At 38.4% G+C, this 14376-nt stretch overlaps 1 protein-coding gene across 4 annotated transcripts in view; it reads right to left on the bottom strand.

Moving 5' to 3' along the window:
* RABGAP1L (RAB GTPase activating protein 1-like) overlaps nucleotides 1–14376 on the bottom strand; it is a 400947-nt gene that overhangs the window by 335170 nt on the left and 51401 nt on the right. For all 4 annotated transcript variants that reach the window (XM_014540906.1, XM_014540905.1, XM_005867681.2 and 1 more), the window contains 3 exons: nucleotides 12497–12599; nucleotides 8748–8914; nucleotides 6780–6921 (listed from right to left, as the gene is read on the bottom strand). In XM_014540906.1, coding sequence (XP_014396392.1) covers nucleotides 6780–6921; nucleotides 8748–8914; nucleotides 12497–12599 — 412 coding nt within the window. The remainder of the gene's footprint in view (nucleotides 1–6779; nucleotides 6922–8747; nucleotides 8915–12496; nucleotides 12600–14376) is intronic.

Below are 14376 nucleotides of genomic sequence, written 5' to 3'. Positions count from 1 at the left end.
TTCTAACTCTCTATCCCTCTCCCTTCCTCTCTGTAAAAAATCAATAAAATACTTTTTAAAAAAAAGAAGAAGAAGAAGGACGCAAAACCACTCAGAAGACAAGACTTCTGGAAACACACCTCCATCACACACAAGCAAGGCCTTCCATCCAGCTCAGGAGTGACTTGTCAGGCCCTCTCTGCTCTCTCCTAAGTATGTGCACAGCATTGCACTCGTACATAGCCTTCCAGACCTCCAGCAACACGTTGGATCTTATGAAGGCCCACTCACACCATAAATCTCCCGGCTAAAATTCTAGCCCATCTTTGGCTTTTCCACACCAGAATGGCAACCTCATGCTATAGGCCAGCTATGGGCCTTCCCATTTTTTTCAGCAAGAAAAACTGTGGTACATCTACACAATGGAATACTATCTATACTAATAAAAGGGTAATATGCAAATTAGACTGTGGACAAAGCCACAGCAGCTGAGAGGGCTGAGGGCCGGCAGTGTGGGAGAGTCAGTGGCGCAGGCTAGTCCAGCGCCATGGCCCCTTTCGCAGAGGCCGCGGGAGAGCTGGTGACACACAAGAGGCCATGGGAGAGACAGCGCTGCACGAGAGGCTGAGGCCATGGGAAAACCTGGCGCCATGGGAGAGCCCAGCACTGTGGGAGAGGCCGTGGGAGAGCCACAAGAGGCCGAGGCCATGGGAGAGGGTGGTGCTGCATGGGAGAGGGCGGCGCTGTGGGCCCTTTCGCAGAGGCAGCAGAAAGGGAGAGAGGGCTGCATGGTCCTGGTCCCAGTGCTGCCCCTTCCGCAGGGGCAGCCACAGAGGTGCGGCACGGGCTGGTTCCAGCGCCACGCGGGCAGCCACAGAGGTGCGGCACGGGCTGGTTCCGGCGCCACGCCTCCAAAGAGGCTGAATGGGGTGTGACCTGCTGTGCCTCAGCCTCCCACAGCTCCTCCCACAGCCAGCCTGGCCCCAGATTGCCCCCAGCCACCAGTGGGTGGGGAGTGGTGCCAGCAAAAAGAAGCGAGGGCCAGCAGTGGCAGCAGCAGCGGGGTGATGGGGGTGGTGCCTTCCCCTGATCCACCCAGTTGCCTCCTGCAGAGGGAGGCCAGACTGCAGCTTAGGCCCACTCCGGAGTGGGCCTAAGCCATCAGTAGGACATCCCCTAAGCTCTTCTGGACTGTGAGAGGGGCCAGGCCGGGCTGAGGGACCCCTCCCCCCCACACACATACACACACTGCACAAATTTTTGTGCACCAGGCCTCTAGTCCTATCTAATAAAAGACAAAAAAGGGTAATTGCCCATACCTTTGCTACGCTTCCCATTGGCTAATCAGGGCGATATGCAAATTAACTGCCAAGAAAGATGGCAGTCAATTTGCATAAGTAGGCGCCAAGCAACAAAGCAAAGCCGGCTGGCCCCGGGCAGGAGCAGCGAGCGAAGGCCGGCGTGGCAAGCAAAGAACAAAGAGGGAAGCCTGCCGCGCCAGCCTCCGCCATGCCCCCGGGGCCTGGACCCCTCCCGGCGAAGAGCAAAGGCCTGGGTTCTGGGCGCCGGAGGAAAACTGATGCCAGCAGCTAGGGGAAGGGGCCCCCGAGTGGCCCCAGACTGCGAGAGGGCACAGGCCGGGCTGACGGACCCACCCAAGTACACAAATTTTTGTGCACCGGGCCTCTAGTGCTGCTATAAAAAAGAAAGAACTCTTACCATTTGCAACAGCATGGATGGATTTGGAGAGCATTATGCTAAGTGAAATAAGCCAGTCAGAGAAAGATAAATATCACATGATCTCACTCATTTGTGGAGTATAATGAACATAAACTGATGAACAAAAATAGATCCAGAGACATAGAAGCATGGAACAGACTGTCAAACCTCAGAGGGAAGGCAGGGGAGGGGTAAGAGATCAACCAAAGGTCCTATATGCATGCATGTAAGCATAACCAATGGACATAGACAACAGCAGGGTGAAGGCCTGTGCTGGGGGGCAGGAGTGGGCAGGGAGAGGTCAATAAGGAAAAAAGGAGACATATGTATTACTTTCAACAAAAAAGAATTTAAATTTTTTTAAAAAGAAGTATGGCCCTGGCCGGTTTGGCTCAGTGGATAGAGCGTTGGCCTGCGGACTGAAGGGTCCCGGGTTCGATTCCGGTCAAGGGCATGTATCTTGGTTGTGGGCACATCTCCAGTAGGGGGTGTGCAGGAGGTGGCTGATTGATGTTTCTATCTCATCGATGTTTCTAACTCTCTCTCTCCCTTCCTCTATGTAAAAAATCAATAAAATATATATTAAAAAATAAATAAATAAAAATAAAAAAAAAGAAGTATGAGTTGCTTCCAGCTGTCATCATTTAAAAACTAGACCTAAAGTTATTTTTTAATGCCCTTGTTTACCCATTGCTTGAAATCATTCTTCAAAAATGCTTTTACATAAAACAATACTGTTTGGTCTCATGTTATATTTTCATATTATATTTTTCTATTCAAAGTCTCCAATTCTTGACAGATCTAGAACATGATTTAGAATATGTAAGATCAAGAATATGTAGTCTGCCCTAACCGGTTTGGCTCAGTGGATAGAGTGTTGGCCTGCGGACTGAAAGGTCCCAGGTTCGACATCCGTCAAGGGCATGTACCTTGGTTGCGGGCACATCCTCAGTAGGGGGTGTGCAGGAGGCAGCTGATCGATGTTGCTCTCTCATCAATGTTTCTAACTCTCTATCCTTCTCCCTTCCTCTCTGCAAAATATCAATAAAATATATTTTTTAAAAAAAAGAATATGTAGTCTGTAAAGGAAATACTAAAAATACTACCTTTTAAACATTAGGAGTGAATACCAATTCAGTGGTTTAAATAAGAATACCTGGATTTTGCCAGTTATAAAAATTCATGGTTTGAATTCTGTATATTATACTTTTTAGCCCTATGACCTCAAATGATTTACTTTAAAAGTTTTAATCTACTTTCTCATATGAAATATAAAGATGATAATAGTTATATCTTAGAGCTAATGTGAGTAAAATATGTAAGTAGGTCTACTTAATATCTAATACATTATATTTCAAAAAGCAAGTACTTAATCCATGTTAGTTAGCTATCTTCTTTAAGTTATTAAAAGTGAAGAACTGTCGCCCTAACTGGTTTGGCTCAGTGGATAGAGCGTCAGCCTGCGGACTGAAAGGTCCCAGGTTCGATTCTGGTCAAGGGCATGTACCTTGGTTGCGGGCACATCCCCAGTAGGAGGTGTGCAGGAGGCAGCTGATCGATGTTTCTCTCTCATAGATGTTTCTAACTCTCTATCTCTCTCCTTCCTCTCTGTAAAAAATCAATAAAATATATATATTAAAAAAAAGTGAAGAACTGTCTTTACTAAACTAGAATAAGGACATAATTATGTGATACTAAGCTGTACAATGTATTCTTATTGAGAAGTGCCTGTCATCTATCATTTTTGGTCTTTCCCAATTCTAGTTCCATATATTTTTCATTTCTAAAGGAAACTGCAGTTTTGCAAGAAATTGCCTGAAATATTGTGTTTAAATAACTTGCTGGTTGATGCTTGTCACACCTGTTTATTATTCTTTATCCTGAGCACATGGCTCAATTACATTCCCCAACCACTCCTGTGGTTCTTGTTTAGCAGAAAATAACGGGCACCAAATTTTTGGTCTGGCCTGGAATTTTTGTCTGTGTGATCTCTTTTCCTCTTCATGTTGGCTAGGATGAAGATGATCACAACGGTGTTCCTGGAAGTCTTATATAGAATACAGCGGAGTCACACCATGGAAGCAAGGGCTGAACTCTGCGATCAACAGAATACTGAGAAATGATGTTGTGTGACTCCAAGGCTAAGACATTGAAAGCATTGCAGCTTCCACCTTGCCTGGTCTCTTGGATTGCTATCTAGGGGAAGCTAGCCATTACACCATGAGGACATCCAAGCAGCCACTATGAGGAGGCATATGTGGAGAGGAAGAGAAGTTTCTTACCAACCACCAGCATCATTTGGCAGCTATGTGAATGAGCCCTTGGAAGTTTCTCCAAGCTTTCAGCCCTACCCAGTGAAATCTTCAGATGACTACACCTCAGACTATATCTGACTCTTCATAAGAAACTCTTAGCCAGAATTGCCCAGACAAGCCACGCCCTAATTCCTTCCCCACAGAAACTGTGAGAGATAATAAATGTTTTTATTATTTTTTAAGCCAAAAACAAAAGAACTCTGACCTCTACCTCCCTCCAAACATACATAAAAACTTAAATAAATCCTAGACAATCATAAAGGAAAATATTGACAAATTATAGACTTCATAAAAATTAAACTTTTGCTCTTCAAAAGACATTGTTCAGAAAATGAAAAGGCCAACTACGGAATGAGAGAAAAATTTGCAAAACATATCTAATAAAAGATTTTTATCAATACATATAAAGAAATCTTGAAAATCAAGAGAAAGACAAATAGCCAAATTTAAAAATGCATAACAGATTTGAATAGACTCTTGCCCAAAAAGATATACAAGTGGCAAATCCTATATAATAAAAGGCTAATATGCAAATTGTCCCCTCGGGAGTTCAACCGACCGGGAGTTCAACCGCTCGTTATGACATGCGCTGACCACCAGGGGGCAGCACAGAATGAAGGAAAGCCCCAGCCAGCGGCCAGCAGCCAGGGGAAGGAAAGCCCCAGCCAGCCCTGATTGCCAGCCAGGCCTAGGGACCCTACCCATCACAAATTTCATGCACCAGGCCTCTAGTATTATATAAAAAGATGGACATCATTAATGGTGAGGGAAATGCAAACTAATACCACAAAATACCACTATGCACCCACCAGAATGGCTAAAATGTTTTAAACTAACAATGCCAAATGTTGATATGGAGCAACTGACTCATACATTGTTGATAAGGATGGAAAATGGTACAGTTACTTTGAAATACAGTTTAGTGGTTTCTTATAAAGTTAAGTAGACACTTATCATAAGACCCAGCCAGTCCACTCGTAGGTTTTTACCCAAAACCAATGAAAGCATATATTCACCAAAGACTCGTACTCAAATATTTATAGCAGCTTTATTCTTAATAGCCAATGGCTAGAAACAACCCAGTGGTCATTAACTGGTGACTAGATAGATAAACCATGATATATCTTTACAATAGGTTATTATTCAGTAGTAAAAAGGAATCAAATACTGACACAACATAGATAAATCTCAAAAGTACTATGCTATGTAAAGACACCATATACAAAAGATGTACTACATGATTTCTTCTACATGAAATTGTAGGAATGGTAAACATAGTGACAGAAAACAGATCATAGTTGTCAGGGATCACAGGTGAGGGGAAAGGATGGACTCTAAATGGTATGAGGAAAGCTTTAGTGTAATGGAAATGCTTTATATTATGACTAGAGGCCCGGTGCACAAAATTCATGCATGGGTGGGGGGGTCCCTCAGCCCGGCCTGTACCCTCTCCAATCTGGGACCCCTCGGGGGATGTTCAACAGGGATCGGGCCTAAACCGGCAGTCAGACATCCCTCTTACAATCCAGGACCACTGGCTCCTAACCACTCACCTGCCTGCCTGCCTGATCGCCCCTAACCATCTCTCCCTGCCTGCCTGATCGCCCCTAACCATCTCTCCCTGCCTGCCTGCTCGCCCCTACCCCCTCTGCCTGCCTGCCTGATGCCCCTAATTGCTCCCCTGCCCGCCTGATCGCCCCTAACCACCTCTGCCTCGGCCCCTGCCACCATGGCTTTGTCCAGAAGGATGTCCAGAAGGACGTCCAGAAGACGTCTGGTCTATCTGGTCTAATTAGCATATTACCCTTTTATTAGTATAGATTCTGCTGGTGGTTATACACCATTTGTCAAAATTCAATGAACTATATACACAATAAACAGTTAAATTCCATAGTACATAAATTATATCTTAAAGTTTTTTAGTATAGATTCTGCTGGTGGTTATACACCATTTGTCAAAATTCAATGAACTATATACACAATAAACAGTTAAATTCCATAGTACATAAATTATATCTTCATAAAGTTTTTTAATAAAACACTTAGAATAATGTCTAGCATATATAAGCACTCAATAAATATTAGCTAAAAATAACTATTATTTTTATGGCAATCCAAGAAAGAAATGGTTTCATAGATAGAAAGACTGAGAATTTTAAGATGTTTTTTTCAAAATAAGATAAATTCAGAAATTTATTTTTAATAAACCCTACCCTATTAGCAGATAATATAAGGGCTTAAAGTAAAGATCTGTCATTAAGCTCTAGTTTCTATAAAAAGATTACTGAGCACACAGCCAAATGAAGTATGACTCTCATGCTGGAGGTTCAGCAGCATCCAGGTAGAAAACAGAGCAGATATCACACTAATTCAAAAAAGCGAGTGGTAAGTGTTATATAAAGCAACAACACAAAAGTCATAAGTGAATAATGCCTCATGAGAAGTAGGACATAACATTTCACTGAAATTCTAATGGCACTTGAGAGAATTTGAAACTTCTCATTAAACACTTCAAAACTACTTCAAATAAAATAGGAAGCAAAACAGCAAAGCAAGGCTGTCAAATTTAAGCAGTTGCATAAAGTGGCAATGGGGACTATACAACCAAGAAACCCAATGAACCAAATTCTCTTTGCATCTAGCAGAATCTAGCCTGAGAAGGGACGAGACTAGGAATGACACACACACACACACACACCACATCTTTGAGGATTGTAAGTAAAGCAGCTATATAAAAAAGAGAACTGAGTAAGTGTCCCTTCTTACCCTCTTCTGCTTCATCCTCCTGGGGTGACATTGGGCCCCCTCCACTAGTAGGAGTGACAGGTTCCTCCTTCTCAGACGCTCTCTGTAGACTCACCACCTCATAGATTGCATCTCCAGCACTGGTGTGACCTTTTCCCTCTGTCTGAGAAAGTGATAAACATGTGTTTCAATATGAGAAATGTGAAGGAAACACTATGTTTCAATGGTCCATTAAAAAGTGCTGAAATGAGCCCTAGACGGTTTGGCTCAATGGATAGATAATCGGCCTGCGGACTGAAGGGTCCCGTTCGATTCTGGTCAAGGGCACATGCCTGGGTTGCGGGCTCAATCCCCAGTATGGGGCGTGCAGGAGGCAGCCAATCAATGATTCTCATCATCACTGATGTCTCTATCTCTCTCTCTCCCTCTCCCTTCCTCTCTAAAATCAATTTAAAAAAATATATTTTTTTAAAGCGCTGTAATGAAAAGCAGTATGTCATGCTTGAAAAAAAATTTGGAAGTACTTTGTTCTTCACATGGTATCTGAAATGTATGGTTCTTATAGCATTGTGTTAACCAATACAATGAAACCTGCTGACCATTTTGGAAGAACTCAATCTTTTTTATCATAAAAACCCAAGACACCACAGATTCTAGGGCATGCAGGTAAGCGAATGTTGCTAGATTCTTAGGACTCACTACCTCGCGTTGAGATAAAGAGATATCACAACATCCCTCAACTAATTCATGGAAGTAAATAGTTTCTACCTTATAAATGGTTTATATTATAAATGGATTATTTTTAAGAAGGAAAAACTAAGGCAACTGCCAATTAATTAACCAAGCATGGCCTACAAAGCCCTAGTTTATACTGCCTCCAACCTCATCTCACACCTAAGTGTGTCACTACATTCCAGCCACTTTGGCCTCATTCGGCACTGGGAATCTTTAAATTCTCTCCCAGCTGAAGGTGTAGGGACATCCTTTTCTCTCTGCCAATACAGCTTTTCCTCCTACTCTTTGCTAACCCCCATCAAACTCAGATCCTTTCACTTCTACAAAGAATTTAACCTGAGTTCCCTGTTTTGATTCTCATACCTTGTTCTTCCTTCACTTCCCTCCACAGGTAATTACACATTTATCATATTCATGTGTTCAATGGCTATCCTGTCTACTGGACAGTATGCACCTTAAAGACAGGGACTATGTTGATTTTCAATCAGAAATAATACAGTGCCTGACACATAGGTACTCAATAAATATCAGTGGAATGAATGACTGGTAATGGTTACCTTCTTCCTTCACTATAAAACAAAAATTATGTGTATTACCTACTAACACTGCCTAATTTAGGAATGTCTTGGAAACCCTACTTTTGTTCATTTAATATTAAAATAACATTATAACCTTACTAATAAGTCAAACAATATACAGGATGGGGCAAACATAGGTTTACAGTTGTTCATATGGAAAATAACACAATAATTAATAAATAATAATACAAGAATAAACTGTGTTTTGCATACTTACAACTATAAACCTACATTTGCCCCACCCTATATTCATATAATAGTATAGATAGAAATAATTATGAAAAGTAATCAGATATTACTTGAGTATTTATTCATTATAACTTTACAAAGGTATAATATTTCTGTGCCCTGTCTTTTTGATTTTAATTATTATATATAAAAGGAAGAAAAGTTGTTTTAAATATAGAATCAATATTTCTATTAAGTATATTGTTGCTTTACAGGTGCACATGACAGGTTTCTAGGGGGGAAAGTACATAATTATTACACTAGCTGTTTTTTTTAACTTATATTACCTAGATGTGGATTTTTCAAATACTCTATTGGTTGACTCTAAACATCATTTAATTAGAGAAATTTTATGGCTTTTTATTGCTACTTAAGGAACTATCTTGACATTTAAAAAGAATGATGGAAAAAAATATGCTATTACATGAGGAGAACAAAAAGGTCCTACCTGTTTCAACCTCATGAAGAAAGTCTCTGTGAAAGTCTTTCTGCTGAAATACCAGAATCGCTCATTTGCAGGGTATACACGTACTACTGTCTCCAGGAGAAAGCGGACAGGCTCCACCACCTCCGTAACGACCATATCCACTGCCACAGTCATGTACACTCGTTTATCTGCAGCAGAAATTTTCTGTGTTTTATGCTGGCTTTATTATACCTTCATTATTTAAGAAAACAGTTTCCTCACTTACTATCACATTACCTTCTATGTTTAATTTTAAAGGTTTTCATGTCAGTTTGATTAAATAGTAACCAAGTATTCCAAATATGTTGCTCATCACACAGAATCCTATTTTAATTAGCTGTCCAAATCTTCTCTGACAACTTTAATATTTTTTCCCAAATCAGATCTTACTATAAAATAAATAAAATAAAATCTTCAGGATGTCTTTTACACTAAAACTATCTTTCAGATTTCCCAGAAAAACCTCTGGAAAAATCACAGAGGCTTGCTCTTTCATTTTATAAAAAGAGATACTAGAAATCATGTTTGTTGAGTTGCTTGGAAAGATCATCAAATCAGAAGAGCTGCTCTACCTTCACTATATTAAATTTGCATAGGAAGATGCTATTAAAATGAATACTTCAACATTATATGCTTTAAGAGAAATCCCTGGATATCTGTCAGTTCCCTCCTTCATTGTCCATAATATATATATTGACCCTCAGGAAAATCACTGTGATTTTCATACATATTGTATGTATCTGAGTCCTTTTTGAAAACAACAGTCAAAATTTCAGTTACTATTTAAAATGTTTACTTGGCCACGGCCTTCCTTTAATTTGAATCTAGAATCTTCCAGGCCATTGGCTACAATTTCATAATGATAGGTTGAAATATGGATTTGATTTTATTTTATTTGCCCTACTTCAGATTCATTAGGATTTTTGAGTCTGTGGCTTGGTTACTCCATACCATTTTGTCATTTCTTCATTACTTTAAAAACTTTTTTCCAATTTATTGTGCCCACCACTTTTAGTTCTGAGTTAGAGGGAGAATCAAATGGCCAAGCCCACTAAAAGAAACATTCAATTGTGCTTTTAAAAAAAACATTTTACAACATTTATACTCATCAACCACACATCTATTAATATCATCAAACTCAAATATTGTATTGCATTCTTACATGCATTCTGCTGCCAATTGAAGAGAAAGTAGGATTCTCTAGATATTGTACTTGATCTAGAAGACCTTAAAGTCTAAGGGAATAATGTAGAGGGGTAAGAGAGAATAACACAAAACATAGACTATAATACACAACTTGGTATAGTGAAAAGATCCAAGACATTTCCTCTCTCAGGGCCTCAACTTCTTCTGTAAAAATCAAACTGTAATTCATGAATCTCCTCAATAATTTATAATATCAAGGACACGATTTGAAAATTTTAGCAATCAGGTAAACAATTGAGTTTGCATATGAAATAATTTAAATTTAAGATACATTATCTTTTGGATCAGAAGATTATTATAATTCAATATTACATGAAGTTTATTTTAATAAAACATAAATTTTAAAATATATTGTCTTTTATTTGAGGATTCAATGTGTATTAAAGTACAAAATGAAACTGAACTATGTTACATTAAAAATAGATAAAAACTGCTTTACTTTTTTTTGAAATTTGGATATTTTATTCTTCAAAATTATCAACTGGCTTATTTTTCTCATTTTTATGGTTTTTTTCTGAGTAATAATAAGAAAGAAGTTAATAAGCTGGTATTTACAAGTCTAGCTCCAGACATAAAAAACTGTGAGTGTAAAAATTATTTACTCTTAATATATGAAAAGCTAAATTTTATATAATCATTATTTTTTCTCCCTTTTTAGCCCTCAGTATGAAATAGCTTGATGTGTGATTAAATGCATGCAATTTATGGGACTGGAAAAGACTCTTTAAAGAAATTTGAGAGTAATTATCATTCTAATATTCTTCATCAATATATTACACTTCCATATCAGTATTCACTAATGCTCCTGTGTTTAACCAAAAGTCTACATTATAAACGAAATAACGTAAGACAAAGATAAAAAAAAAAATCCATTATTTTCTCAATATAAATTATTGGTTGAATGACAGTAAAGAATTTAGTATAAGATTATAATTCATGAGGTAATTAATGTTAGTTTGAAAGCAGATGATGGAGGAGCAAAAAAACAAACAAACGGGTAATTGACAGATACCTGGAAAAAGTAGGAATAAAAATAAACACAGTGGGAAAAATGACCAATGTGACTATATACCATTCATAAATTCTGTTCAACACTAGTCATGTTCAACAAAATGAAAAGGTAAACAACAAGGAAAAAAGGGTTTGTCATAAATGATATCCTTGCTATACATTACTAAGATCTAAACTCCCTAAGTTCAAAAGACTGGAACAAAATTATAAGTTATATTTTTTTAAAGTTAAAATGCTTATCAAAAATATGCAGAATTTTAGAATTTGCTTTCATTATTTCATTCATATTCTTCCATCATTTTGCCTCCAAATAAAATCACTCTATAATGACATATAAAACACAAAGCACAGCCCTGGCTGGTATTGCTCATTGGTTAGAGCACCGTACTGTGCACCAAAGGGTTGCGGGTTCGATTCTCGGTCAAGGGCATGTACCTGGGTTGCAGGTTCAACCAATTTTTCTCTCTCATTCTCTCTCTCTGCTTTCCTCCCTCCCCTCTACCTCCTCACTTCCTCCACTCTCTAAAAATCAATGGAAAAAATATACTCAGGTGAAGGTTAACAAAAAATAAAAATAATAAAACACAAAGCACAAATACTTTCTACATAATCTAATAAAATTAATTCATGTATCTCTAGGGGGGATTCTTTTGAATAGTGGAGGTTTTCCCCAATAGATAGGAGGTTTTCCCCAATAGATAGGTTTTCCCCAATAGATAGGTAAAATAGAAAAAGAACCTTTAAACTCTAAAGAAGAATAACTCCTAATGTAATATTTCTTTAAAGAAAATCTGCCCCTGGCTGGTGTGGCTCACTTGATTGAGCATCATCCTATGCACCAAAAGGTTGCTAATTCAATTCCTGTGAGGGCACATGCCCATGTTGCAGGCTCAATCCCCAGTAGGGGATGTGCAGGAGGCAGCCTATAGATGGTTCTCTCTCACATCGATGTTTCTTTCTCTCCCTCTTCCTTCCTCTCTCTCTAAAATCAATAAAAACATATTTAAAAAAAGAAAATTTGAAGGACTTACTGGAGATACAAATTGATTTCTCACAAAATTTAGAGCACCATTCTAAATAGTATTATGTAAATAACAATCTTCTTAAAATTCACCTGAACCTGTGTTTACTTTCTATTGCGCCTCAGTACAACAGTGTTCAGTGTCAATAATTATATATGTGTAGTAATCATGTGAAACCACGTAAGATTTAGCATGTTTTAATGCATTATACACATTAACTTAGACTATTATTTTCCCTGCAATAGACCGTTCTCCTTATGCTAAAGAAATAGTGTTGGATGTAGAAATGCAAAATGAATAGTAAGAAAACAATATCGGATATGTTTATTGTGCAAAACACAAGTCTGGGCTAAATTTTATAGTAAAATCTATTAATGAAAAAATACTCCATTTTAAATGAGCACCAGATATTTTTTTAAAACATGGCAAAACAACATTGTCCATAATGTGAAATTTTAAGCAAATAATAAGGAATCTTTTAAGAAAATTCACCTTTTGGGGTTTCTTCATTAAGTGCCAGAAATATGGGTGCATTGGGGTTCCACATGCCGGTGATAACGTAAGCCCTCCCATCATAGCTCTTTCCCATGGATTCCTGTGAAAGTCCAAACAGAAATATATACATCAAGAAAATCACCATTTCAATTAATAAGTTCATCTTACTTTAAACCAGGGGTCCTCAAACTACAGCCCGCGGGCCACATGCGGCCTGCCGAAAACATTTGTTTTTTTACTTCAAAATAAGATATGTACAGTGTGCATAGGAATTTGTTCATAGTTTTTTTTTAAACTATAGTCCAGCCCTCCAATGGTCTGAGGGACAGTGAACTGGCCCCCTGTTTAAAAAGTTTGAGGACCCCTGCTTTAAACAATCCAATTTACTAAAATTTGGATTTACAATCAAAAGGGGGGGGGGTATTTTCTCTGTAAATTTTTTCACCCTACAAAAACATTTCTTTGAATATTAAATTCTCCTACACCTTTCTTCAAACAGTTTCTTTTAAAGACACGTACCTTTTGGCCCGGCCAGCATGGCTCAGTGGTTGAGTGTTGACCTATGAATCAGGAGGTAAAGGTTCGATTCCTGATCAGGGCACATGCCCCAATTGTAGGCTCAACCCCCACTGTGGGGCATGCAGGAGGCAATCGATCAATGATTCTCTCTCATCTTGATGCTTCTATCTCTTTCTCCCTCTCCCTTCCTCTCCGAAATCAATTTAAAATATTTTAAATAAAATAAAAAATAAAGACACGTACCTCTTAAAATAAAAGAGTCCATGCTGGATCACAAAAACATAATATTGCTATGAAGTTATACTTAACTTGATCTTAGGCTGCTATCAAAATCTCATATACTCACACATACAAGGATGTATGTAGTTGCTATGAAAACTATAGTATAGATCAGTGATGGCGAACCTATGACACGCGTGTCAGAGGTGACACGCAAACTCATTTTTTTTATTTTTCTTTGTTAAATAATGGCATTTAAATATATAAAATAAATGTCAAAAATATAAGTCTTTGTTTTACTATGGTTGCAAATATCAAAAAATTTCTATATGTGACACGGCACCAGAGTTATGTTAGGGTTTTTCAAAATGCTGACATGCCGAGCTCAAAAGGTTCACCATCACTGGTATAGATCTTACTGAAGACAGTTAAATTGAATTTATAGCTAATTACAAGATAGCATTTTCCTCCAATGCTCTAATTTTAACATATTCTTAAAATATTAATTTACTTTGTCACAATCAATACCTTCAAAGTGAATATTTTCCTGCTATATATGTCAGATATTTATACACTTTCTTAAAATCATAAGTCAATAGGAGGAGACTAATATTGGTTTGTAATCAACATGGATGCTTACTATCTCCCTCTACCCTTACACTCACTCCCTCCTTCTTCCCTCTCTCCTCTCCCCTTCCTCTTCATTTCCTCCACTCTTTAAGACTTTTACCTAGCCAGCTCCTGACTCTCCCTACAGAAGCCAGCAACTCCCTATACTGAGGGCAAGACCACATATAGTTGGGGGAGAGGGAAGGTTAAAGGTTGTCCCATGGGAGAACTGCACACAGAATACAAACATGTGCATATGCGAAACAGAATATTATCTACAGTACTTTCAATGTTCTGTACCAATTTCCTATTGTAAACAGAAAGGTTTCAAAGGGTCAGATTAAAAAAAGGGAAAACTTTTTTTACAAAATTACCCCCCTCCCACATATGCTTCTCTAAATCTCTATAAAATTGTTTCAGTCATTTGGTATATTTTTATGGTGTATTGGTGATATTTCACTAATCGAATTGCTTAGCTTGAGTGCAAAGACCACATTCAATGAAATACACTCAAGGTCATGTAAAGGAAA

The sequence above is a fragment of the Myotis brandtii genome, unplaced genomic scaffold (genome assembly GCF_000412655.1).
Source record: "Myotis brandtii unplaced genomic scaffold, ASM41265v1 scaffold250, whole genome shotgun sequence".
NCBI classification, from domain to species: domain Eukaryota; kingdom Metazoa; phylum Chordata; class Mammalia; order Chiroptera; family Vespertilionidae; genus Myotis; species Myotis brandtii.
Note: the sequence above shows the minus strand (reverse complement) of the source record. Positions and strands in the feature narration are given on the sequence as shown.